Below are 25,619 nucleotides of genomic sequence, written 5' to 3' on the forward strand. Positions count from 1 at the left end.
ATAAATGAATGCAACATTCTTTTTATAGCACAGTATGCTTCCATGCTCCATCATAATAGTTAGTTTATACGTACAGTACATATATATAACGATATTAATAAATATCAAGCTTGTATTACAATGGCGGCCTCTCTAGCTACTGTCTTAAGAACAGCATTTCCCATAATGCACTAACTTATCAGAGCAGCTGGCCTCAGGAACTCTTGTGGTTAATCTGTTAGGAGGAGCAGTGCATAAACTGACTTCAAAACATCTAATAAAACACCTGAGACCAGCTGTACAGTCAGGTCTCCAAAAATGTCCTTTATATCAAAGAGACTATTAACACCGAAGTAGATTTATTCAGGCTATTCTTAAAGGTTATGTACTGACATTTTACGAGAGAGAATGATCATTTACGTTAAAACTAAAAAAAGAAAGATTCAATACGGGCTTGGGGCCCCACGACCATGCGAGGGGCCTCAAAGCTTAATTGAATTGTGCTATTGCACCAACCGCGCTGATCTTATTGATTAACAAAGGAATCAAAGGAAACGGTAAGTGAAAAACCCCACAGGAATTAAATAACAGAATAAACTCCAGACACGACAATCAACAGTAAATGAAAATAAATACAAAACATCAGTATAAATAAAGACAGAAAACATTCGAAAATAGGAGCAGAGTAGCAACCTGCATAATGTTTATGACGCAGGTGCGTTAGGTGATGTCAAATACGTCTTATTGCGCATGCATTCATTTAAAATATATAATAACCTATTCAAAATATTTTAATCTATATGGACATTTTTGAGCAGTTAATATATATCACTGTCTCTCATATGCTCTTACGTTTCCCTCCACAAAGCAGTAAAGTTTATGGGAGTAGAGTACACTCTACATTTATAGGCCAAGAGTTTCATAGCAACCATGGTAACCTCCTTAATAGTATCAATAATATTAGTTTTAATGCCCTCCCAGGTTAGAATAAACCGTCCAAGTTTAAGGTGTAAAGTACCAAAAAGACAACTTTAGACTTATTAGAGTTTAAAAATATCCATTTATATTTTAGGCGTAATTTTTGTATAAAAATATTTGGTTACTACAAGCTTTACGGGAATATGGCTTTTGTCGGTATATACAAAAATACCTGTAAAAAGAACAATCTTAAAGCACACTCCCTACAGTTTCACCCGTTATAGTCTTGACTTAATAAGCTTTTTTATGCATGTCGTTGAATAAGTTAAATTCTTAAAGCTTTTCAAAACTTACAGAGAGACATGGCACTATAACGTTCAGGGGTCAGGGTTTTCTGGTTAGCTGGTATGACAGAACTATGTCATTCTGTGAGCAAGCATCATGACTTTCCCAGATGCTTTAATCCAGAGAAACTATCAGTACATTCAATCCATACATTGCAATTTGCAGTTTTTTATACTGCAGGGACACTAGCGTTGTTATGACATAATTTTCCTGTAATTTAAGAGTGATATGCTACATGGCATTTACAACTCATGTGATTGCCTCAAAAACCTCTGTGCCCATGCTTGAGTTATGACCATAAACTATTGAAGAACAGTAAGCAGGTTGTGTACTTTGAGGGGTAGTATGCCAAGCGGCTGCTCTTGAGATTAATGTGAATGTTTTTTTATTTGAACAAGTAGTCTGTGGGTGCAACAGGGCTTAATTTGCTTGTATCATTTGTAATGATGGTACAATGACCAAAAGGTTCAAATTTGGCATAGCTGCAGGATGCACAGCCCTGCTGATGCACCTTTGGTCTTTTTTTATTAAGTTAAAAACATTCTTATAGTAAAACAGTACTTTGGGTTGTGTTCATGTTTAATTCATTTTGTATTGACATATTATTGAGCTGAACAAAATCTGCAATTATATAAAAAAGAAGCAATATGTGTCAATGGCAATGTCATCTTTTTTCGTATATTTTTTTAAACTGTACATATACTTGAGAGATACTCTATGTCTAGAAATGTAAAGAAATTATGGTTTTTATTGTGCATTCCAAGTAATAACAAAAAAAGCAAACTATTTCTATAAAACATAATAAAAATATGACAACGCAATACAAATATTATTAAAAAGTAATATACAGAGGTATCTATTTTTGCAAATTAATTCTTCACTTCTTTTTGAAAGAAAGATATATTTAGCACAGAAAATAAACATAATTAAAATGTAATTGATAAGGATCCTTTGGAGGGAAAAATAACCCAGAAGCAACACTGGTTATTCAGAGGCGCTCTGAATAAAATAAAAAGCACTCATTTATACAAGCATAAAAAGTTTAAATTGTCTTAAAAGTAGTTTAATCTTTCTCTTTATACAGTATAAGAAGACTTGGCTAAGAAAGCAAAAATAACATACACGATTGTTAAAATGATTAAAAAATATTTCAAATGAAGCCAGTGATGAACCCAACAAAGTCATAAAAACAAATATCCGTGTCATCATTACAACAGGATTGTTCTTGACGAATCATTCTGAAATACTTGTTTGGATAGAATGATTCTGAATGCTTGTCTGAACCAGCTGTAAAATAAAGCATAAACTATAGGATTACAGGTGGAATTGTAGTACCCAACCCATAGGAACAAATCAAACAACAGTGATGGTACAGCGTATCCAATGAAGGGATCAATAATATTACAAAGGAAAAAGGGAATCCAGCAGGTCAGAAACACACCCATGATGATCGCTAAAGTCTTAGTAGCCTTTCCTTCTTTTTTTTGTTGACTGTTAGTGCTCTGGATGGCCTGCACTTGCCTTTGAGCAACGTGTAATATTTTCAGGTACACGCAGAGCATAAGAAACGCAGGAATGTAAAAACAGATCATTGAGAATACAGACGCACCAGCTTTACTCTGAAATACCATACAGGCTCCATCACAGTAAATATTCTCATAGTAAAAATGTTCGATGCCTAGAATATTAAGCTCCAGAAATATCATGCCGAAGCCCAAAGCAGCTGAAACAGTCCAGCAAATGATAATCATCACCAGAGTAGCAAGTGAAGTCATTTTACTGTGATATTGTAGAGGATGACATATGGCATAATATCTGTCTAAAGCAATAATACAGAGATTAAGTATTGATGCTGTGCACAATGTCACATCGAGACTGCTGTGTATTTTACAGATCAGATCACCCAAATACCAGCAAGTCTCGATCGAGCGCAGCATGCTGGGCGGCATCACCAGTCCTCCTACAAGCAGATCGGCTACAGCCAGAGACAGGATGAGGTAGTTGGTTGGTGTGTGTAGCTGTTTGAAGTGAATTACAGTGATGATGACCAACAGGTTTCCTGTGATGGTGACAATTGAGCACAAACTGAAAAGAAAGTAGAGCAATATTCGGGTTTGCAGGGGGTAGACAAGCTTCTGACAAGAGCTGTTACTGAACTCAAAACAAAGAAATGGCTTTTCCGAAAGTCCATGACTGATGTTGATTTTGATGTCCATTTAAAATGTGTTGCTCTGTAATACAAGAGAGAAAGGGTTTTAAGATAATGTTTACAAAGTTCTTTGACATTAATTAAACAAAGCATTGTCTCTAAAAAATCAACAACTCAGTCACTAGTTAAGAAATTTTTAGAAATACCTTATAAAAATGAAAATAATGCCTGCTTATTTTACCATTACCGACTTCTCTTCTCTTCTTAAAATGGTAAAGACACCCTATTGCGCAGAGAGCTCAATTTATAGATGACAAACCCCCTGTAGAACCTCCCTTTCTTTAACCTGTCAGGTGGCCTTTTCTATCTGATGGACAAAGGCTGTCAAAAAAACTAAATGTATTTGTCATTTACATTTATGCATTTGGCAGACATTTTTATCCAAAGCGACTTACATAGCATTATACTATACATTTTTTCCTCGAACCCACAACTTTGGAGTTGTTAGCGCCACACTCTTACCACTGAGCTACAGGAAATTGGGTCATCCGCTTGTTTGTATCCTTCAAACTGGAGGGGCGCATGGTCCGAACAGAGATTGAACTCCAGTCCCAGGAGATAAAAGCGGAGAACGAGGATGGCCCACCATATTCTCTAGGCATTCTTTCTCAATGGTGCTGTACCTCGTCTCTCTCCTTGACAGCTTGCGACTGATGTACAGCACCAGACATTTTTCACTCTCTACCTCCTGGGACAAGACCGCCCCCCTCTGTCCAACGCCTTGGTCTGCAAAAGAAAGGGGAGAACAAAGTCAGGAGTGTACAATAACGGGCAAACACACAGAGCAGCCTTCACTTGGGTGAAAGCCTTCTGGATCTGGATCTGGTCTCCTTTTTAGTGAGGTCAGTTAGTGGGCTGGTGTGGTCCAAGTAATTAGGTACAAACCTCATACAACTCAGGACCGCCCTCAGGTGCTGCATATGCCGCTGCCAGTCAATACTATAGATGATGATGCCATCCAAAGAAGCAGCGGCAATAATCCACGTGCGGCTGAAGTATGCGGCCCATGAGACGCTGGAAGGTGGCCGGAGATCCAAATATGCTGAAAGGAAGGGTGGCAAATTGGTGCACGGCATGGTGAAGGCCATCTTTTCTTTAGATAAAGGAGATAAGGAGATCTTTCAATAGGTCTTTGTTTAGTCCAGTCTTGATTAAAAACAAGCTGAACAGAGCCAATCAAGCAATTCGTCAATCCACAGCATTGGATATGCATCAACGCAACATTCACCATGACCATGTGACCACAAAGGGCCCTTGCCACTTGACGAGTAATTTAGAACTCGATGTTGGGAGCAATACGAGAACTTTCTCTCCCGGTGCAAGTTGCGTAATCTGGCACCCCTGTTATATTGCAGGCTTTGTTTGTCCTAGGCCTGTAACAAATTCTCCATAGAGAGCCTCCCCAACGTGTGGAGTTTTGTTCTCAGGTCCATGACTTACTGAAGTAATTTTTTGCAGGCAGAATGTCCTTCCTACCTAGTTTCCCTTAGGATGTCCAGCAACCCACAAGGCTGATGTCCATAGAGAAGCTCAAAGAGAGAAAACCCTGTGACCCTGTGGACACGGGATAGCATTCCCGTGGCTTGCTCCCCTCGGGTAATCCAGCTCCAGAACAACTCAAGGTCTTCCTTCTGGGCCTGGACTAGGGCCTGGAACCACCTTTACTGCTCTTCGCGGAGGCCCAGAAGGGCTTGATGGTTTACCTGATGAAGACCAGCGAGAGATTGGATTACCTCCGCAAATGGTGATCTGGCAGAGACTGCATACTGGTGGTGGCGTTCTCCTCCCTTCCCAGGTTTCGGCAGTGTAGCAAGGTTCAAAGGAAGGACGGAAGGAGGGAGACAGGGTCAGCATGGCTAGGACTTAGAGATTTATTGAAAGAAAACACAAATAAAACACGGCACCAATGCGCTTTCACTCGACAATAACTCAGAATACTCTTCAGTGTCCGATTCTTGCACTTCGGTTCGCTCTGTAGCGCCAAATTTGCAGCCGCTCTTTTGTGAATTACATACATATTTAACTAAAGTTTTGAATGATTATTTAAAATTTTCAACCCGTGGAAATTAGGTCACATTTTGGGGCTGCTTTTGAAACAACCTTTGAACAGCCTTACCAGCCATCACTCGCATTGCTGTGACGCAATCATTCTTAAAATGCAGCCTTCAAAGGATGCAGCCCCCGAATTGGGACACAGTTTATGCTTCTGACACTCGTTTTTTCACTCGGAAGAAGGATTCATCCTGCCTCTTCCACTTCATTGGTGATATCAATGTGTGCTCGGCAAGACCGTTTTGTGCTTGAGTGCCACCAAGTCGTGTTTTACTGTAACCTCAGCAGCTCCAGGCAAGCAAACAAAAGCGTTAATCTCATTGGTTGGCCTGTCCTTAACAAGGTGCACCAAACCAAAAAAACGTGCCCAAGGCGTTTAAAAAAATACCTTAGAAATTATGTCTAGTGTTATAATTATGTTAGTGCTATATACTCTTTATATGGACTTTAAAACTAGACTGTCTATGTGTATTATATTTGTGTGTAATATATACATAAATGTACGTATATAAATATAAATTGAATGCAAAAATTTGACAAATATGCTGCTTCTTTGCTAGGGGGTTTCTTTTTACACATGGGCTAGTAACACTACACTATTGTGTTTCTTGGGTCTGCACTATTACCTTTAAAGCAAACATGCCAGTGCTCATTTTTATGTGCACTAGATGCTTCGCCAAAATGCTGTTCTTGTATCGGTGGGTAAATCAGTGTAGATTTCAAACCCTTAACTATAGCTGTAACAAACGATATGACCCACACGTACGTCTGATATCATTACCATCAGTCAAGGTTTATATAAAGAGACAGAAAAAACTGAGACCAAATCTAAAACTATAGTGGCAACATGCTTGAACCTACCTGCAAAGCTGCTTTTCAAACTTTAACAAAAGCTGCTTGAAGGTTAAGCATGGACAAATCAAATATTGATTTAATTTAGTTCAATAGCATTTAACTGACAACAAATATATAAAGTAAACCTACCTTTGGGCATATGTTTTGATGGTTACAATTTAGGTGGTATTTGTCAACGTTTGTAAATGCATTAGTTATGCTGTATAAGTATTTTTCATTGATAGTTCATGTTAGCTGATACAATAACTAGTTGTAAACAAAGAGAAAAATATAGTAAAGCATTACTGTTTTGATTCAATTTTTCTGTGGTGGAGTGTTACAGAACATTAGAGCGTCTCAGTATACACTAAAGTAGCATGAGAAAATGATGTCCATTCATATCACTTTCTGTGACAAAATGGGCTGAACCAAATTCTGTTAGCATTGAACAGGATGTTTTCATTTCAGTCAGTCAGAAACATACAAACATACATCGATTTATTAACATTTATTATGTTTGGGCATCCAGTTATTCTGATATTACACACGTATACAGATGTACATGGAATTCTGTCATTCCTAGGTATCTTTTACCATCAAGTCTAACTGTGAAGAATTAGCTTGGAATATTTTGGCCAAAAGAATGATTCTCAGAGCTTTTCTAAACCACCTATAGAAGAAGGCGTAGACAAAAGGATTACACAGAGAATTCAGATATCCAATCCACAAAAAAACATCAAACAAAGCCAGCGGTATTGCATGGTTAAGGAACGGACTTATTAGGTTGCAGAAAAAAAAGGGTGAAATGCTCACAAAAAATACCCCCATGATGATAGCCAGCGTTTTTGTGGCCTTTACCTCCGTTTTGTTTAAAGATGTGTTGGTTTTCTGGCTCACGTGTGCTGACTGTTGTATGGATTTGGATTGTTTTCGTGCAACAATGAGAATTTTTGTATAAATGCTAACAGCAATTATGCTGGGAAGGCCAAAGGCGATAAATGAGGAGATTGTGCTGGCGGCGGCCGTTTGAAAGATAATACACGCTCCCTTACAAGCAAAGTTATCAGAATAATACTCCTTGGCACCCAGAATGTTAAGTTCTAGAAATATCATAGCGAACCCAACAAAGGCTGCCAAACCCCAGCTTAAAACAATCATAAGGGTGGTAACAGGAGGTGTGATTTTGTTAAGGTACTGAAGCGGGTGACATACAGCATAATATCGATCTATAGAGATGAAGGATATGTGTAACAGAGATGTGATGCATAACATAACGTCAGCACTGCTGTGTATTTTACAAAACACATCCCCCAGATACCAGCAGGTCTCGACAGATCGTATCATGCTGGGGGGCATCACAAACCCCCCGATTAGCAGATCGGCCACGGCAAGAGACAAGATTAAATAGTTGGTTGGAGTGTGTAGCTGTTTGAAATGAATGATGGCGATGATGACCAGGAGGTTTCCACATACTGTTGTAAGCGCTATGGCGCTGAAGAACAAATAGAGCAAAATCTGAGTCTCGGAGGGGTAGACAAACTTCTCACACGAGTTGTTGTATGTTTCAAAGCAGAGCGCAGGCCCAGGTTCCGTTCTGTTCATTCGGTACATCTCCAGCTGGGCTGTCTGGAAATGGAAAATGGCCTATTCAAGAAAAATAATTTGAGTATTACATATGAGCACAGAACATTATTTCATAGCTGTTTTACCATAAAAACATTATTCACCTTTTACTGGAACAAGAATTGTACCGTTACTCATTCATGGCACCTGTCCACATTGAGGTCAGAGGAGCCGGAAGCACTCGTTTATATGTGCTACCCCTTCAGCATTGCGTCAGTACTACAACCATATACCAACTTTGTCAACACTGGATCTAACGTTTCTCAGGAGACCCTCTTGAGAACTTTCTTTCTGCTGCAAAACACAAAAGAAGATATTTTGAAAAAATTCTCAGTGGTTATCTGTCCATTCAAAGGAAGTCAATTGAGCACATTGTTATTTGTTAAACCACATAAAAAATCTGTGTGTTTCAGAGATACAAAGAGGATATACAAACATGCACAGTATAAGGAAAATACAGCGTTTTTTAACCTTAAATCTTGTATACACATTGCATTACATCCAAAACAAACAATAATATTTGTTTGAGCGTGTCAAATGACCCCTTTAACATCCGGAAGACCACCACAAAGAATAGAAAACTTAGGCCGTGTTCACACTTGACTTCTTTTTTGACAGGAAAAAGTTGACAATTTATTCGACCTTGAGCCTTCTCCACCGATCACATGCATGTTCTAAAGGAGACGACAGGTCTCTGTCAATGGGTGGCTGTGAAAAAGCTGCTTGACGTAGAGCGCTTTTATTAAGAAAAGTAGAATTCCTTTCAACCTCCCAACCTTCAAAAGACGCATGCGTTTAAAAAAGCTCAGGTCTTTTTTGATAACATGGTTTACACCATAGGATTATAATGTAAACAGACGCTAGCAGCTTCAAAAAAGAAGTCAATTAACTTCGAGAATTAACTTCGGGCCAGGCCGTGCCTCCAATGAAACCGCCTATAGATAAATAAATGTATAACTTGAACATAAGTAATTGTATTCTTATGAATGGTTTTATGTTTTAACTGTGAAACAAGACAAATCGAGGTCGAACTATAGGGGAACAAGTATTGAATGATACAGGAAACGTGCATCTGTCTAGCATTGAAACTGACGTGCATAATGTAAAATGGTTTATTTCTTGACACAAAACTCTTATAGATCATTGTTAAAATAAAGTCTTATTTAAATTATTGATGATACATTGCAATATGAAATCGTGGAAATATTCTTTGGGCCTTTCCAGAGCAACAATGACATAATAGCATTTAATTTCTGTTTGCAATAAGTATATGGAAATATATCAAGTGTTTGGTGTTATTGTCTCTTTGCAAGCAAAGGGACCAATTAAACGTGTTAAACATGTTTGCAAGTAATTCTGACATTTATAGATGCATTCACACCTTTCCTCATTAAACTGTGAAGGACTCACACTTCACATTGATTGATCCCTGCAGGAGAAAAAACAGAGATTATCTGGAGTTGCATCATTGCGATTGTGCAAATAAGATGCATTAAACAAACAAATGTGTTGTTAACTGACAGGGCAGTATGTCAACATGCACCTGCAGTGTTTAAACAATCACATTTAACCTTATTTCATACAAAATTTAGAAAAATTAATTACAGTTTATATTTTCTTACAGAAAAGTGTAAGGGGTTAAACTCCAGTGATTTGCAAACATTACATGCGTTCCTCACACAATGTCACCAGTAAGGTATCCAAACGGTTCTGTCAGGCTGCACGGTCTCATAAAGAATCCACAGAAGCTTTCAATTGCACAAAAGGTTATTTGTTGTGAATTGTTTTTCCAAAAATGTCTGACTTTGGTTTTCCAGTACAATCAAATTGGCTTTTTAAGTCATTTTGACTTACTTTATAGTGTACAGTGATTCTTTGGAGTCTTCTCTTAAAAATAAAACCATTTTTGGTTCTACAAAGAGTTAGTTCTTCAAAGAACCATTTCTTTATCTAAAGAACCCTTTATCACATCCAAAAACCTTATATGCCAATTCTACAAAAGGTTATTCAGATGTTTAATGTTATTGATCCCTAACGCCAAAAATAGAAGAGTTCAGTATATGATACTCAAATAATTTTGCTTCAAAACCTGCTAAATACCAAACTCGGCCTGGTCTGAAATATCTGATATTGCTAAAAATCAATATAAATGATGATATATAAACGGTGTCTGGATTTAGAGGGTTTTGCATCTGAACTGAAAGTTTTTTTGTGGCATCGCGAAGTGCCTTCATTTTTAAGTGTGCGTGTGAAAAGGTGATATACAGTATATTCTGGTGAGATATGGATGATGTGTAGTACACCCCAAAAGAAAAGGTGCTTCACCTGTCTAAATTATACAATAAAGAACCTTTAACATCCATATAACCTTTTTTTGTTTTACAAGCGGTTCTTTGTTGTGAAAAAAGGTTCTTCAGATAATAAGAAGTTAAGAAAGAGATGGTTCTGAATGGTTCTTTGTGGAAACAAAAATGCTTGTTACACGGGATCGCTGTGTATTGTTGGCTGTGACATTGCTATGGTGCAAAGTGTCAAAAGCAAAACACAGAAGTCTTTATTGCAAAAATATTTTTTTCTAATAGTAACTAAGAATTCAAGTTAACATGGTTTAACTTTTGTAATGCTAAAAAAATTTATCAAGATTTTTGAGCAATTGCTAAACCTGAAAGTTGCGATAATTTAATTCCAGTTTGCATAATTTAAATTTATGATTAATGAGGGCTTGATTGTTATTTGCTGCTTTGCCATGTGGGTGGGTCGGACAGGACAGTTAGGATTATTTAAGGGCCTGTTGATGTTAGTGTCACATAGTTGATGTCACCGCATTTATTTATTTAATTGTTTTGAGAATAAGGAACAAAATTCTGAATGGATTTCTCACTGCAAGAATATGATTCCACACAATTTTGTTTTCCTGCAATAAACAATTCTTGCATGGCAGGCACACACAGCATAGTCACACAGACAGTGTTGTATCTCATTTTGTTGTCAGCGATGATTGTGACCATTCTTGGAAACTCAGTGGTCATCATCTCCATAGCTCACTTCAGACAGCTCCAAACACCCACCAACATACTGGTGATGTCTCTGGCTCTTGCGGATCTGCTGCTGGGAGTGATGGTCATGCCGTTAAGTATCATTCGCTCTGTTACTGGCTGCTGGTATTACGGAGATGCCGTCTGTCTGCTCCACTCCAGTTTTGACTTGTTTCTCACATCTGTGTCTATTCTTCATCTTGTTTGTATTGCTTTTGACCGATATCAAGCTGTATGTCATCCACTTCAGTACCCTACACGAGTCACCATACCTATTGCGTGGATCATGATGCTGTTGAGCTGGTGTGTGATTGCTTTGTATTCTTACGGTCTATTGTACTCAAAAGCAAATTTGGAAGGAATGGATGAATTTCTAAAATCCCGATACTGTGTGGGAAGTTGTAGTTTGTATTTCAATGCATTGTGGTCAGTTTTAGACACATTAATAACTTTCTTCTTGCCCTGTTCTTTCATGATTGGACTGTATGTGAGGATTTTTGTAGTTGCCCAAAAGCATTTAAAAGAAATTGGTGAATCCAACCTGAAGGAACATGAGAGCAGGTTAAAGGGTTCTCGGCGATCTGAGCGCAAAGCTGCAAAAACTCTCGGTGTGGTCATGGGAGCTTTTATCCTTTGCTGGTCGCCATTTTTTGTTAACTCTTTGATTGACCCCTACATTAACTTTTCCACCCCACCTGTGCTCTTTGAAACATTTCTCTGGCTTGGTTACTTGAATTCAACCCTAAATCCCATTATATATGGGCTTTTTTATCCATGGTTTAGAAAAACCCTTTATCTTATTGTAACACTGCGGATATTTCAACCAAACTCTTCTGATATTCGTGTTTTTACTATTTGATTAAGCTGATTTCACTATGTGTGCAGAGTTTTTGTTTTGAACACTCTGAACAACATAGTGAGCAGTTTATTTATTGTTGACATTTTTTTAATAAGGTGCACAAATCGCATAACCGAAAATATTGTTAAATATATATTTCAGCATGCATATAATCAAAATGATTACATATAAACGAGCAAAACACATTATCTTTATCGATCAAAGGGGAAACAAAAATTATAAATCTGCCAAATAGTAAAGATAAAAAACAGTGTTAGTCCAGCTAGCCAGCAAAAAAAAAGAAATGTCCTCTAACATTAAACTGCTTTTATTTTCAGGAAATGTCTTTATTAAACTTAATTATTTTTATCATGTAAATGTATCTTTCCTCCCTGCAGCAGGCCTATGTAATGTTTATGCAGATGAGCATTTTATTCTGATGTTTTTGATGTTGTCAACCATAAATATTAAACATAATACCATATACATTATAAATCAGAATTATTTCTGTGAAACAAAAAAGTGTTTTTGTCTGGACTATAATTAAGCACTTAAATGAAGAAAGTGACATAAAAACATTCTTAAGAGCATTAAAAAGTCATTTTTCACTTTAATTGTTTCCTTCTTACCATACAATTGAAGTCAATTTTGACTGTGTGTATCAACTCCTTAAAGGGAACCCACTTTAAAGAGAGATGTGTGGCTTAACGCGTTGTAATAGCCTTACACTAATTGCATTTGTCGTTAGAACCACATTAAAAAATGTAATTATTAAAAAAAACGAATTGTAATACACATTTTAACCTAAGGGGGCAATGAGAGAGTCAATTACATAATACACCATTATAATTAAATACATGCATGAAGCAAAGTGCCGTATTGTACCAAATAAGCTCTTTCTCCTTTATGGAGGGTAGATGGGCTTAACAAGTTCTTTCTTTAGCAGTGTTGCAATATAGCACCTTAACCACCACAAAGAACCACAGAAGAACCATACAAGAGCTGAAGCAAAACTCTTTCTGTGTATTTACTCTTAAAAATAATTATTTTCAAAAGGTTTTTCACAGCGATGCCAAAGAAGAACTATTTCGGTTCCACAAAGAACCATTCAGTCAAAGGTTCTTTAAAGAACCACCTTTTGCTTACATTTTTATAATCTGTTTTTGGCCACAAAGTCTTTTTGTAAAACAGATAGGTTATTCAGATGTTAAAGTTTCTTTATGGAATCATTTAGAAAAAAAGGTTCATCTATAAAGCACCTTTATTTTAAAGAATGTAGATCTGGATCATTTTAGATATCCATGGAGACACATATCCGAAGATATCCAGATATCCGAAGATTAGCGACATGTGCATCAGCTCCATTTAGTCCACGGTGCGTTGCGCTGCCTGTGCTTGGCTGTTTTGCAATTTCTTGAATTGTTTAGACAGTAGGAAAGTATAGCTGCTCCCTGCTTTATTAAAGTGCACTGTAGTGGGTGTTGAATTATAGAGATATAGATAAGACTTAGTTAGTAGAAACATTTGTTTATAAAAATTCTACTGGTGCTGTGAGATAAAATTGCATAACTTTCATTATCACTGTCATAATTAGAGTTAAATCAAATAGGCACTTTAGATGCGTTTTATCCAAATCATGTAGAATTATTGAGACAAAATAGACAATAATTTCATATTAATCAGAATGATTTTAAATCTTAATTCTCAAAGAGGGCTTGACTGTTATTGGCTGCGTCTCTATGTGGGAGGGTCACAGAACACAATGAAGAATATTTAAGTTCAGCTTGGTCACTGTTAACATTACATCCTCACCAGGAAATCAAACTACGACAGCTTTAAATAGATTCTCATTTCTGAAACTGAGAAAAAGAAAACGCAACAAGCGGGATGGATTTATCACTGCAAGAATATGATTCCACTCAATTTTGTTTTCCTGCAGTGAACAATTCTTGCATTGAATACACATACAGTATATACACACAGACAGTGATTTATATCATATTGCTGTCAGGGATGATTTTGACCATTCTTGGAAACTCAGTGGTCATCATCTCCATAGCTCACTTCAAACAGCTCCAAACACCCACCAACATACTGGTGATGTCTCTGGCTCTGGCGGATCTGCTGCTGGGAGTGATGGTCTTCCCGTTAAGTATCATTCGCTCTGTGACTGGCTGCTGGTATTTTGGAGAAGCCGTCTGTCTGTTACACTCCAGTTTTGACTTGTTTCTCACGTCTGTGTCTATTTTTCATCTTATTTTTATTGCTTTTGATCGATATCAGGCCGTGTGTCATCCACTTCAATACCCTTCACGAATCACTATACCTGTGGCTTGGGTCATGGTGATGTTAAGCTGGAGCTTGGCTGCTTTGTATTCTTACGGCCTTGTGTACTCAAAGGCTAATATGGAAGGAATGGAAGTTGAATCTATGGACTGTATAGGAAGTTGCACTCTCTATTTCAATGCATTGTGGTCGGTTTTAGACACATTATTTACTTTCTTTGTGCCTTGTTCTTTCATGATTGGACTGTATGCCAGGATTTTTGTTGTGGCTAAAAAGCATGCAAGAAACATTGGTGACCAGCATGAACATGAAAACAAGTTCAAGACTTCTCGACGTTCTGAGCGCAAAGCTGCAAAAACTCTCGGGATCGTCGTGGGTACTTTTATCCTTTGCTGGTTGCCTTTTTTTCTAAACTCAATGTTGGACCCCTACATTAACTTTTCCACTCCATTTGAGCTTTTTGATGCATTTAGCTGGTTGGGCTACTTCAATTCTACCATAAACCCCGTCATATATGGACTTTTCTATCCATGGTTTAGAAAAACACTTTATCTTATTGTATCACTGCGAATATTTGAACCTAACTCTTGTGATATAATTGTTTTCAGTGTTTGATTTTTTATGGTTTTGATCTTTATTAAAAAAAATTCTTAGTTTTAGCTCTTTCACATGCTGTAACTATTCTGCTTTTTTAACTGTACAGACTCTCTTATGTTGTGATCTTTCTTGTGAAGCATATATTTTTCACATCACACATTAATTTAGTAAATGTTTGCGTATCTTAACATACATCAAATTAAAATTAAAAAGTATTTTTTCAAAATTTTGGTTCTATCACATGCAAACTGAAACTGTTCTGCTTTTTTAAATGTACAGACTCTTTTATGTGATCTGAATAAGGGAAATTGTTGATTTCATAAGAAAAAGAAAGCATGTAATATAAATTTACTGTTACATAAAGTTTTATTTTACATACAGTTATATAGCGTAAATTTGTATTGTTTATATTTATAGCAAATGTTTCCCTATAGAAATATTTTCTAAATAAAGTGCACAAATCACATAAACCAAAGTGAAAATCTTAATTTATACAGCACTTTTCACAATTTTGTGTTTTGTTTTACATGCAAAAAAGCAGTTGTCATGAAATCAATTCTATGTTGGATTGTCAACCCACTGATATTAACCTATTTACAAAATTCTATTTGATGTATGAACACGATATCAACATTTTGTTAGAATTTAGGTTTATTGTCAGTACTAGAAAAAAGTTTCCATTAACCTGAAAACATTCGAAAATTACCATAACGTGAAAATAGAATATATGTGTTTTTTTAATTTAAGTGCAGAATTAAAGTTAAATGTGGGATTTTTATGAGCTATAAAACCCAAGAAGCAATGTCAACAATCTCCCAGTGAGCCAGCCGCAAAACAACAGTCGCAAAGAACCAAAACTCTACTGGTGAATAAGGCCACGATTAAACGATAAAAGACCTGATCTCACAGGAATTCTATTTTATGAGGTGACTAATTCGTATGAATTTGTATGTGTAAATCGCACAAAAGCTTATGATTACTAAAAAAAGCAAAACTGAAGCCCCACCCCTAACCCAGCCTCGGAAGGGAACGTCAAAAATTCAAGAATGAGATTGTATGGAGGCGAACTAGGCAAAATTAGCCACCAATAGCCCCGTTTTTATGTGAGATTTTACGTCTGCATTGCCAGATTGATCTGCATATACACTGGGCAAACTAAATAAAAGGAGAAATGGGAAACTGATATTTGTTTTACATTTGGCAGATGCTGTACATTGCAGCACACCCGCCGCGTGCATATAGCACCATTGTTTCCCACGGTACTGGCACGTTTTTTTTTAATGTCAGCAGATATTGGTTTATTTCCCACTCTCAGTGCTGGCACCTGAGGTTTTTTTTCACGCTCATAGTTTCATAGTAACAAAACCACCTTGGTAAGATAAAATCCATGTTCCGGAGCCAGCATTTTCAGCATTTGCTTTTGTGTATCTGGAGCCTAAAGAATCAAGATGTTTCTGTGCGTGCACACAATTTTAAGCCAAAAGGGCTTTTTCAAACCCTTAGTCAAAGTATATTTGTGTTTAAAGTCTGGAGAATATAAATAATGTGTCTCCGCTGGTTTTAGTGGTGCAGTAAATCTGGCATTCAAATAAGGGTTAAATAAGTATTACGAGTATTTTCCCATTTTAACTGTAGCGACTTAAATGGTATAATGTGACTTCCTGCAGCAGGCCTATGGCATGTTTATGCAGATGAGCATTTTATTTTTAAGTTTAATGAATGGATGAGGCATTTAAATAGCGCGCTATTGTGTATTGCTGTACACTCAAACACAGTATGTACACTTTATAATCATATGGGGGTCTCTCCTCATCCACCACCACTGTGCACCATCCACCTGGATGATGTGACGGCAGCGTGCTCACCACACAACAGCTATAGGTGGAGAGGAGAGAGATATAGGACCAATTCAGAGGGTGGGGATTATTAGGAGGCCATGATTGAGGGAATCTGGCCAGGACACCAGGGTTACACCCCTACTCTTTACAAGAAGTGCTATGGTATCTTTAATGATCACAGGGAGTCAGGTCTTCAGTTTATCATCTGTGGGACGATGCTTTTTACAGTATTGTGTCCCCATCACTATACTGGGGCGTTAGGACCCATACAGACCACAGGGTGAGCACCAACCTAGCTTTTCCCAGGAGGTCTCCCATCCAGGTACTGACCAGGCTCACCCCTAGCTTAGCTTCAGTGGGCAACCAGTCTCGGGCTACATTGTGATATGGCTGCTAACTCTTTAAAAAGTTAAGAGTTAAAAATTGCATAACCTTCGACCTGACTTCAGATTCCAGTCTGTGGTCCATTCACGGCTCCTTTTCCCCTTTCATCCCGTAACTTCCTCTCTCTTGCTTTCTCCACTGTCCTATCAAAATAAAGCTATAAAGGCCAAAACAATTGCCAATAGATAATAATGTAATATTAATCAGTTTTTTTTTTACTTTTAATTTTTAAAGAGGGCTTGACTGTTATTTGTTGCTTCGCCACGTGGGAGTGTCAAAGGAGACCATGGAGAGTATTTAAGTGCTTGTTCTTTCACTTTTAACATTAGTTTAAAATTTTCTCAACGTAATCAAACTTAGATTAGAGTAGATTCTCTTTTCTGGAACTAAGAAAAGGAAAGCACAGCCGCCAGAATGGATTTATCACTGCAAAAATATGATTCCACACAATTTTGTTTTCCTGCACTGAACAACTCTTGCATTAAATTCACATACAGCATATTCTCACAGACAGTGTTGTATCTCATTTTGCTGTCGGCAATGGTTGTGACCATTCTAGGGAACTCTGTGGTCATCATCTCCATAGCTCACTTCAGACAGCTCCAAACACCCACCAACATACTGGTGATGTCTCTGGCTCTGGCGGATCTGCTGGTGGGAGTGATGGTCTTCCCGTTTAGTATGATTCGCTCTGTCGATGGCTGCTGGTATTTTGGAGAAGCCATCTGTTTTTTTCATTCCAGTTTTGACTTGTTTCTCACATCTGTTTCTATTTTTCATCTCATTTTTATTGCTATTGACCGATATCAGGCCGTGTGTCATCCGCTTCAGTACCCTACACGAGTCACTATACCTGTTGCGTGGGTCATGGTGCTGTTAAGCTGGAGCTTGGCTGCTTTGTATTCTTTCGGGGTTGTGTACTCAAAAGCCAACGTGAAAGGAATGGATGAATATTTTGCATCAATAGACTGTATAGGAGGTTGCAATCTCTATTTCAATGCACTGTGGTCGGTTTTAGACACATTATTTACTTTCTTTGTGCCTTGTTCTGTCATGGTCGGACTGTACGCTAGGATTTTTGTTGTGGCTAAAAAGCATGCAAGAAACATTGGTGATGGAAACCAGCCTGAACACGAGAACACGTTTAAGACTTCTCGACGGTCTGAGCGCAAAGCAGCAAAAACTCTCGGTATTGTCGTGGGTGCTTTTATCCTTTGCTGGTTGCCATATTTTATCAACTCCATGATGGACCCCTACCTGAACTTCTCCACTCCATTTGAGCTCTTTGATACATTTAGCTGGTTGGGCTACTTTAATTCTACCATTAACCCCATCATATATGGACTTTTCTATCCTTGGTTTAGAAAAACTCTTTATCTTATTGTAACGCTTCGAATAATTGAACCTAACTCTTCTGATATCAGTGTTTTCACTATTTGACTTTATTTGATGATCTTGATCTCTTTTTTCTTGTTGTTTAACCTTAATCAATTTTCTGCTTTTTTCACTGTGATTCTTATCTTGTGATCTTAGTTTGAAGCACCTATTTGACTTGATTTTGATAAGATCTCAACATGCAGCATTTTACTGTGTGTTTTTCTTGCAGATTGTCTCATATACATAAAGATCTTTCACATACGTAACATGTAAAAACGGCATACAGTTATGTATTTTTATCTAAATATGCTAAAGCTATTCTGTTCTTTTTACTGTACAGACTCTCCTAAGTTATGATCTGAATAAGGTACAAATTCTTGATTTAATTTAGTTTAGAAGAAAAAGAAAGCAGGGAATATAAATGTTATGTTGCTTCGAGTTTAATTTTACATATAGTTACATGCAGATTATTGTTTGATATTTAGTTAATGTTTCCCTACTGAATCTTTTTTAAATAAGGTGCACAAATCACATAGCCAAGTACAAATATTCTTAATTCATTTCAACTTTAATTATACAGCGCTTTTTTTCCATTTTGAATGGTTGCAAAGCAGCTGTAGGGTGTGATTATGAAATAAATACTATGGTGGATTGTCAACCCACTGACATTGGGCTATTTACAAAAAAGCAATGTTCAACACCATACCAGCATACATATAGTACTTAAAAAAATGCTATTATTGTCATGACTGGATACTTAAAATGACAAGAAACCTGAAAAATGTGCAATAATAACATATCGTGCGAATAGAATGTACATGTTAAAGTTTAATGCAGAATTAAAGTGAAATGTATGTCTATGAAGTATAAAACTCGAGACGCATTGTCAGCAGTCTCCCAGTGAGCAACCAGAGGCAACAGTGGAAAAGAACCAAAACTCCATTAGTGAATCAAATGTGGCAAGCTCGTCCACGAGCCACCATTCTTTTTTGTAAATAGCCCAATGTCATTGGGTTGACAATCCACCATATTAATTTATTTCATAATCACACCCTACAGCTGCTTTACATCTGTGGCTTTGTCTTGCGCAGATGAGCTGCGCCCAGAAGGCCCGCCTGCTGGATGCGCCCGTCTCGCAAGCAGGGCTGCTTGATGATACCGTAGAGGACGGCAGCAAGCTCTCCCCCGCACAGAGCACCTCTTACCTCAGTATGGAACTAGACTCTGTCCGTATGTCAGCACGTCTCACCAACGAAGGTGCACAGTCTGTGCTGAGCTTTGTGAGGTTGATCAGGCAGAATCCCTCGACGCCGCGGAAGAACTTTCAGCGGCTCCTGGGGCACATGGCATCCTCGACAGGGGTAATCCCTCTCGGGTTGATGCACATGCGCTATTTTAGCCTCCCTACTTTCCCTTCTCGCGGCGAAGTATAGGCATTCCATCCATCACTAAGCATTTGCACTTGGTAACAGACTGAGCAGAGCCGTCTGTTGGAACCAGGTCCAGTATAGGTAGAGTCATCCCTACTCAGGTAGACCCCTGTACTAGGGCTAGTCCCCTATACGTAGTGACTCCACTCTGGGTCATCCCGTGTGTTGAATTCCTCACTCATAATTTCCCGATTGGTGAATCTGTGACCTCCCCGCCGGTGGTTTCCCACCTGGATTTGTCCCCCTACTCGGGCTGACACCTTTTGTCGCATGTTGTTCTCCCCACCGGTGAGACCATGTTAGTGTCTCCACATGTAACCTCCACTCCGGGTAGGATGTGGCCTCCGTAACACACTCTTCAGAGGAGAGCAGTGTTTCCCCAGTATTCGGCTCCGGACAGCTCCTCGCTACTAGAGGCGTACGCCACTGTCTGTGATGCCGTCAGTACAGGGTTCTCAGTATGACCAATACTTTGTGACTGGAAGATTACATCTCGCGGTAGCACTCTTGTGACTCGCTAGACTAGTCAGGGTCGCTCCGCTGGAGGTCGTGATATCGGTGCAAGCGCTGTGGTCGAGAGACCGACTGAAGGGGAACGTCTCGGTTACGTCTGTAACCTCCGTTCCCTGATGGCCACAACACTGCGCCGAACCACTGCAGTGACCGGGAGTGCCCTCTCAGGTTCCTCAGTACAAAGGGTGAGTGAATGACCGCCGCCATCTTCCTTTATACCCGTTTGTACGGGGCGGAGACTGGTGTGCGCGTGCCATTCGCCAAGCCAATTGGCGTTTTATAATTAATTTTCTCGGGGAAGGTAGGTTCTCAAGATCAAACCCCAGTCAGTCTCTCAACACAACACAACGACGTAACCGAGACGTTCTCTTTTGGCACATTAACATAACACTGCCGCAACAAGAGAGATGTGCTGAACCGGTGATGTAGGCCAAGAGCAAAGCTTTGAATTTGATGCGAGCGACAATAGGGAGCCAATGTAACTTAATGAAGAGAGGAGTGACGTGTGCTCTCTTCGGTTCATTGAAGATCACTATTAAAATACTACATACACACATTTGTTTCATTTATATTAGGCTCAAATGGTTTAATGTGATTTATCATGCCTCCCTCCAGCAGGCCTATGGCATGTTTATGTATATGAGCATTTTTATTCTGATGATTTTTAGAGTCAGTAGAAAAGATATTATTATCACTGTTTTCAGTTGAATCAAATAGGCACTTTAGATGCTTCAACTAAATGATTATGGCCTAGTTTCACAGACACGGCTTATTAAGACATTTATGTCGCTTTTCTAAAAATGCATTAGAAGAATACATTACTGGCATGCATCTTGAAACAAAACAATGGCACTGATACAGTATATTTTCAGTTATATTCAGTTCAGACAGGTCACACATTCATTTTAGTCTGGGACTATCCTTAAGAGATATTGAGAGAAGCTTAAGAGAAGCTTTATCCTTAAGAGATATTGAGCTGTTGTGACAGTTGTTTTGCAACTGTATGTGTGTCATGAAACTGTAACCAAATTCACTAATTTTAACATTATATAAGGCATAAGTGAACATAAATTAACAAGAACCCATTACTGTCTAACATCACCCCCTTGGCACTTGTTATAGTAAATTACATCTTGTCCCTTCTGAGCACGTGATAATGGGTTAATTTGTACATAAAATATACATTGCCTTCCAAATGATGAAAGACAATTCTGTCTGAGCCGATGGCCTTTGGCGCTGGGCTTTGACATATGTGCCATGGTTGCTCTTCAGGCGATCTGAGTAAGAGTCTGTTTGTGGTCCTTTTCTGTCCCCTACTGTATTGTATAACTAAAGGCAAAAATAAATCTTCAAAAAATCAAATAATAAAGGATAAGATTAACTAGAGTTAAGTTTAAGGGTGCATTGCTTGTTTATTTCGTAAGTTTTCCAGTTTGCTCACAAAAAGACAAGATTTTTTGTGTTGCATTGTTTCAAAAGCAGCTTTTCAGAAAAGAGGTTGAATACAATACAATACATGGTATTATAGAAAGAGTTAGACCATTCTAATAAAGCAATGTTAATATATTTATTTGTAGAATTCTAGGCCAATATAATATCAGCTGTCTCCAGTGTCTCCTTGCCACCCATATCAGCAACCACTAAAAAACACCAGAAGCGTGTCAGAGCGACGTTACTGTTGATCTGATGTTAGGTTATATTAATATTAATATTGTATTGAATTGCGCATAATATTAGTGAAAAACAATTATGTACAGTCTGAACTGTATGATTGTGTTTAATCGTTCAGCCCCATGTTCATCATAGTGAATTTATTGCGTGTTGAATTTTAGAAAGTAGTAATATGAAAGCATAATTTTCATTATCACATTTACAGTTTAATTTCACATGCACATTAAATGCATTAACTAAATCATTAAGAACTACTGAGCCAAACTACACAATAATATTAAGTATGTTTTTACTCTTAGTCCCACTTTCACAGACAAGGTTTAAGGCTAGTCCCAGGCTAAAGTGTGATCTGCATGTCTTAACTGAATATAACTTGCCCAGAAATATCTTATATCAGTGCCATTGTTTTGTCTCGAGATGTACACCAGTAATGTATTCTTCTAAGGTATTTTTGAAAAAGCGACATAAATATCTTAATTAAACTTAGGCATAGTCCTGGTTTAAGCTAAGCCGTGTCTGTGAAACCGGGCCTTAATGCGATAGTTTACCCTAAAATCGATTCGCTTCACAAGATGTCAATCGTCACCAGAATTACGCTTGTGTTGGATATATGAGCTTTTAGAACTCTGAACCCTATAGACCCCATTCACATCCATTATATGAAAGACTAAGGGCTGCGGATTTACCTAAAAATCTTCTTTATTGTTCTACTCTACTCAGGTCATCCTACATCTCGGATGTCCTGAGGGTGAGTAAATAAACAACAAATTTGAATTCTAGGGTGAACTATCACTCTGATATTTTTTGAGGGCTTGACTATTATTGGCTGCTTCTCTATGTGGGAGTGTCAGATAACACAATGAAGAATATTTAAATGCTTGTTCAGTCTGTGTTAGCGGAACATAGTCACCAAGTAGTCAAACTTGTTATAGATTCTTGTTTCTGAAGCTGAGAGAAAGAAAACTCAATAGGCTGAATGGATTTATCACTGCAAGAATATGATTCCACACAATTTTGTTTTCCTGCCATGAACAATTCTTGCATGAAAGGCACACACAGCGTAGTCACACAGACAGTGTTGTATCTCATTTTGCTTTCAGCGACGATTGTGACCATTCTTGGAAACTCAGTGGTCATCATCTCCATAGCTCACTTCAAACAGCTCCAAACACCCACCAACATACTGGTGATGTCTCTGGCTCTTGCGGATCTGCTGCTGGGAGTGATGGTCATGCCGTTGGGTGTTGTTCGCTTTGTGTCTGGTTGCTGGTATTATGGTGATGCAATATGTTTGCTTCATTCAAGTTTTGACTTGTTTCTCACATCTGTTTCTATTTTTCATCTCATTTTTATTGCTATTGACCGATATCAGGCCGTGTGTCATCCGCTTCACTACCCTACACGAGTCACCATACCTGTGGCTTGGGTCATGGTGATGTTAAGCTGGAGCTTGGCTGCTTTGTATTCTTACGGCCTTTTGTACTCAAAAGCTAATATTAAGGGACTGGATGAATTCCTTGCATCTGTATACTGTATAGGAGGTTGCACTCTCTATTTCAATGCAATGTGGTCGGTTTTAGACACATTATTTACTTTCTTTGTGCCTTGTTCTGTCATGATTGGTCTGTACGCCAGGATTTTTGTTGTGGCTAAAAAGCATTTAAGAAACATTGGTGACCAGCATGAACATGAAAACAAGTTCAAGACTTCTCGACGTTCTGAGCGCAAAGCAGCAAAAACCCTTGGTATCGTTGTCGGTGCTTTTATTCTTTGCTGGCTGCCTTTTTTTATAAACTCCTTGATAGACCCCTACATTAACTTTTCCACTCCATTTGCGGTCTTTGAGGCATTTGTCTGGTTAGGCTACATCAACTCTACCATAAACCCCGTCATATATGGACTTTTTTATCCGTGGTTCAGAAAAACACTTTATCTTATGGTAACACTCCGAATATTGGAACCTAACTCTTCTGATATCAGAGTTTTCAATATTTGACTTCATTTCATTTTGATGTGATCTCAATGTGCAGCACTTTTCATGAGAAAGTTGTTTACTTACCATATTTTGTCACATGTAGAAAGATCTATCATGTATATTAAATGTGCATACAGCAAAACTACATTTAGGCTCTGTCACATGCTGAAACTTATTACTGTATGACTCTCTTAAGTTGTGATCTGTGTTGTGAAGCACTTATACTATTTTTACTGTATGACTGTATGTCATGGAATAAGTGTATGTCAGTGTCCTTATTCACTCATTTGTACTTTCTCTCCTTTCAATACAAAATGAATTATGTAGTGTTCATTGAAAAGTGAATGAGTACAGAAATACTGTACATATAGATGTGTAAATTACAGAAATCTTTATTCTTGTGTATTTACACTGTATTAATCTAAACACATCACATGCAGAAAAGAGTAAATAGTAAAAGTGGCTGATTTAGAAATAGCATACAGAATGTTCCAGAATTGCTTTTATAGTCAACCGTGTGGCTGCTATTGAGAATCACAAGTCAACATCAATGAATGAAGACCCATTGTTGTCTAACATCACCTACTGGTTGACTCATTAACTATATAATAAATGCCATGCAGTCCATTATAAGAGGTAAAAGTGTGCGATAATCAGTGAATTCGTACACAGGTGAACACTGTACGTTGTGAACAAAGATAAATACACATTGCTTTCCAAATGATAAAAATCAACCTCTGATCTTGCCGTTCAGATTAAAACACATTGACAATAAAGGCCTACGTGTGTGAAGCTTAAGAGTGTGTTTTTTCTGTGGGTTTGTTCATGTTCAGTTTGCTAAATGTCACATATGATATCACTGTTTTTCCCACAAGCCACCATGACATAAAGGAAAAAGGGCAAATACTAGAGAACAATGGTTTCAAAGACCAAACTTAAAATGTTCAAAATGTAAAAATTATCTTTTTTTATTTGTGATCTCAGTTGATCATTACAGTAATCAGTGTTGGCAGGAAATTAGTAATTAGTTATCAAGTAATAAGTAACTGTAATTTAATTCGTTTTAAAAGTAAATGAAGGGATTACTCAAATATTCCTCTGTAATTGAATTCCAGTTACTTCTGATGTAATGAAACTAAATATTTTGTGTAATATATGGGTGTGCAATAGTGGAATTGACATCAAAATGTAAAGTCTAACTTTAAAATCTGATGTTTTATTATATAATTCTCACATCCCTAGTACTTTGGTCAGTTAATGATAGTGCTTTATGTCTTTTTATAGTAGTTATTTGAGTGAATTAAAAGAGCCGTTTCATGTCTATGCTTGAATCACACAACTAATAAAGGTTGATATAGGATATGGAAAGTATAATTAGTAATATGTCATTAACAGTGTTGGGGAGTATCTAACTGTACCGACGCTACTAACTTAACTACATTTTCAGTAGCTTGACGGTAGCTCAATTACTTTTAATACAGTGTAGCTTATCCAGCATTTAAAAACGTTTTTAAGAAACTAGCGGAGTAGCGCGACCAAAAGCTACCCCGCGTGCCAATCCGCATACTATCCATCCTATTATTGAAAGTAGAATTAGTACGTCCCAAATCGTAGTATGTTGAAAATAGTATTCCAAAGATTTTCAGATGGTCTTCTACTTCCAGTAGAAAATCGAAGTGCAGAGGGATGCACACTCTGACGGCTGATCTTACCCA

At 37.8% G+C, this 25,619-nt stretch overlaps 6 protein-coding genes across 6 annotated transcripts; 4 read left to right on the forward strand and 2 right to left on the reverse strand.

Annotated features, from left to right (window-relative positions):
- Nucleotides 1-2,450: 2,450 nt before the first annotated feature.
- LOC306904615 (trace amine-associated receptor 1-like) lies at nucleotides 2,451-3,458 on the reverse strand (the record flags this gene model as incomplete). Its single annotated transcript, XM_079474606.1, has 2 exons — nucleotides 2,451-3,061; nucleotides 3,134-3,458. 2 exons carry the CDS (start codon nucleotides 3,456-3,458, stop codon nucleotides 2,451-2,453), a joined length of 936 nt encoding a protein of 311 aa, XP_079330732.1.
- A 3,458-nt stretch (nucleotides 3,459-6,916) lies between these two features.
- taar10 (trace amine-associated receptor 10) lies at nucleotides 6,917-7,948 on the reverse strand (the record flags this gene model as incomplete). The annotated part of the gene is made up of 1 exon (XM_079474544.1): nucleotides 6,917-7,948. The coding sequence occupies one exon, from the start codon at nucleotides 7,946-7,948 to the stop codon at nucleotides 6,917-6,919; it is 1,032 nt and encodes a 343-aa protein (XP_079330670.1).
- Nucleotides 7,949-10,828: 2,880 nt separating this feature from the next.
- Nucleotides 10,829-11,854, forward strand: LOC306904557 (trace amine-associated receptor 13c-like; the record flags this gene model as incomplete). Its single annotated transcript, XM_079474545.1, has 1 exon — nucleotides 10,829-11,854. One exon carries the CDS (start codon nucleotides 10,829-10,831, stop codon nucleotides 11,852-11,854), a length of 1,026 nt encoding a protein of 341 aa, XP_079330671.1.
- Nucleotides 11,855-13,720: 1,866 nt separating this feature from the next.
- On the forward strand, nucleotides 13,721-14,734 carry LOC306904614 (trace amine-associated receptor 13c-like; the record flags this gene model as incomplete). Its single annotated transcript, XM_079474605.1, has 1 exon — nucleotides 13,721-14,734. One exon carries the CDS (start codon nucleotides 13,721-13,723, stop codon nucleotides 14,732-14,734), a length of 1,014 nt encoding a protein of 337 aa, XP_079330731.1.
- Nucleotides 14,735-17,352: 2,618 nt separating this feature from the next.
- LOC306904558 (trace amine-associated receptor 13c-like) lies at nucleotides 17,353-18,378 on the forward strand (the record flags this gene model as incomplete). The annotated part of the gene is made up of 1 exon (XM_079474546.1): nucleotides 17,353-18,378. One exon carries the CDS (start codon nucleotides 17,353-17,355, stop codon nucleotides 18,376-18,378), a length of 1,026 nt encoding a protein of 341 aa, XP_079330672.1.
- Nucleotides 18,379-22,905: 4,527 nt separating this feature from the next.
- On the forward strand, nucleotides 22,906-23,925 carry LOC306904559 (trace amine-associated receptor 13c-like; the record flags this gene model as incomplete). Its single annotated transcript, XM_079474547.1, has 1 exon — nucleotides 22,906-23,925. One exon carries the CDS (start codon nucleotides 22,906-22,908, stop codon nucleotides 23,923-23,925), a length of 1,020 nt encoding a protein of 339 aa, XP_079330673.1.
- Nucleotides 23,926-25,619: the final 1,694 nt, after the last annotated feature.

Source organism: Barbatula barbatula (genome assembly GCF_947034865.1).
Source record: "Barbatula barbatula genome assembly, chromosome: 15".
In the NCBI taxonomy this organism is placed as follows: Eukaryota; Metazoa; Chordata; class Actinopteri; order Cypriniformes; family Nemacheilidae; genus Barbatula; species Barbatula barbatula.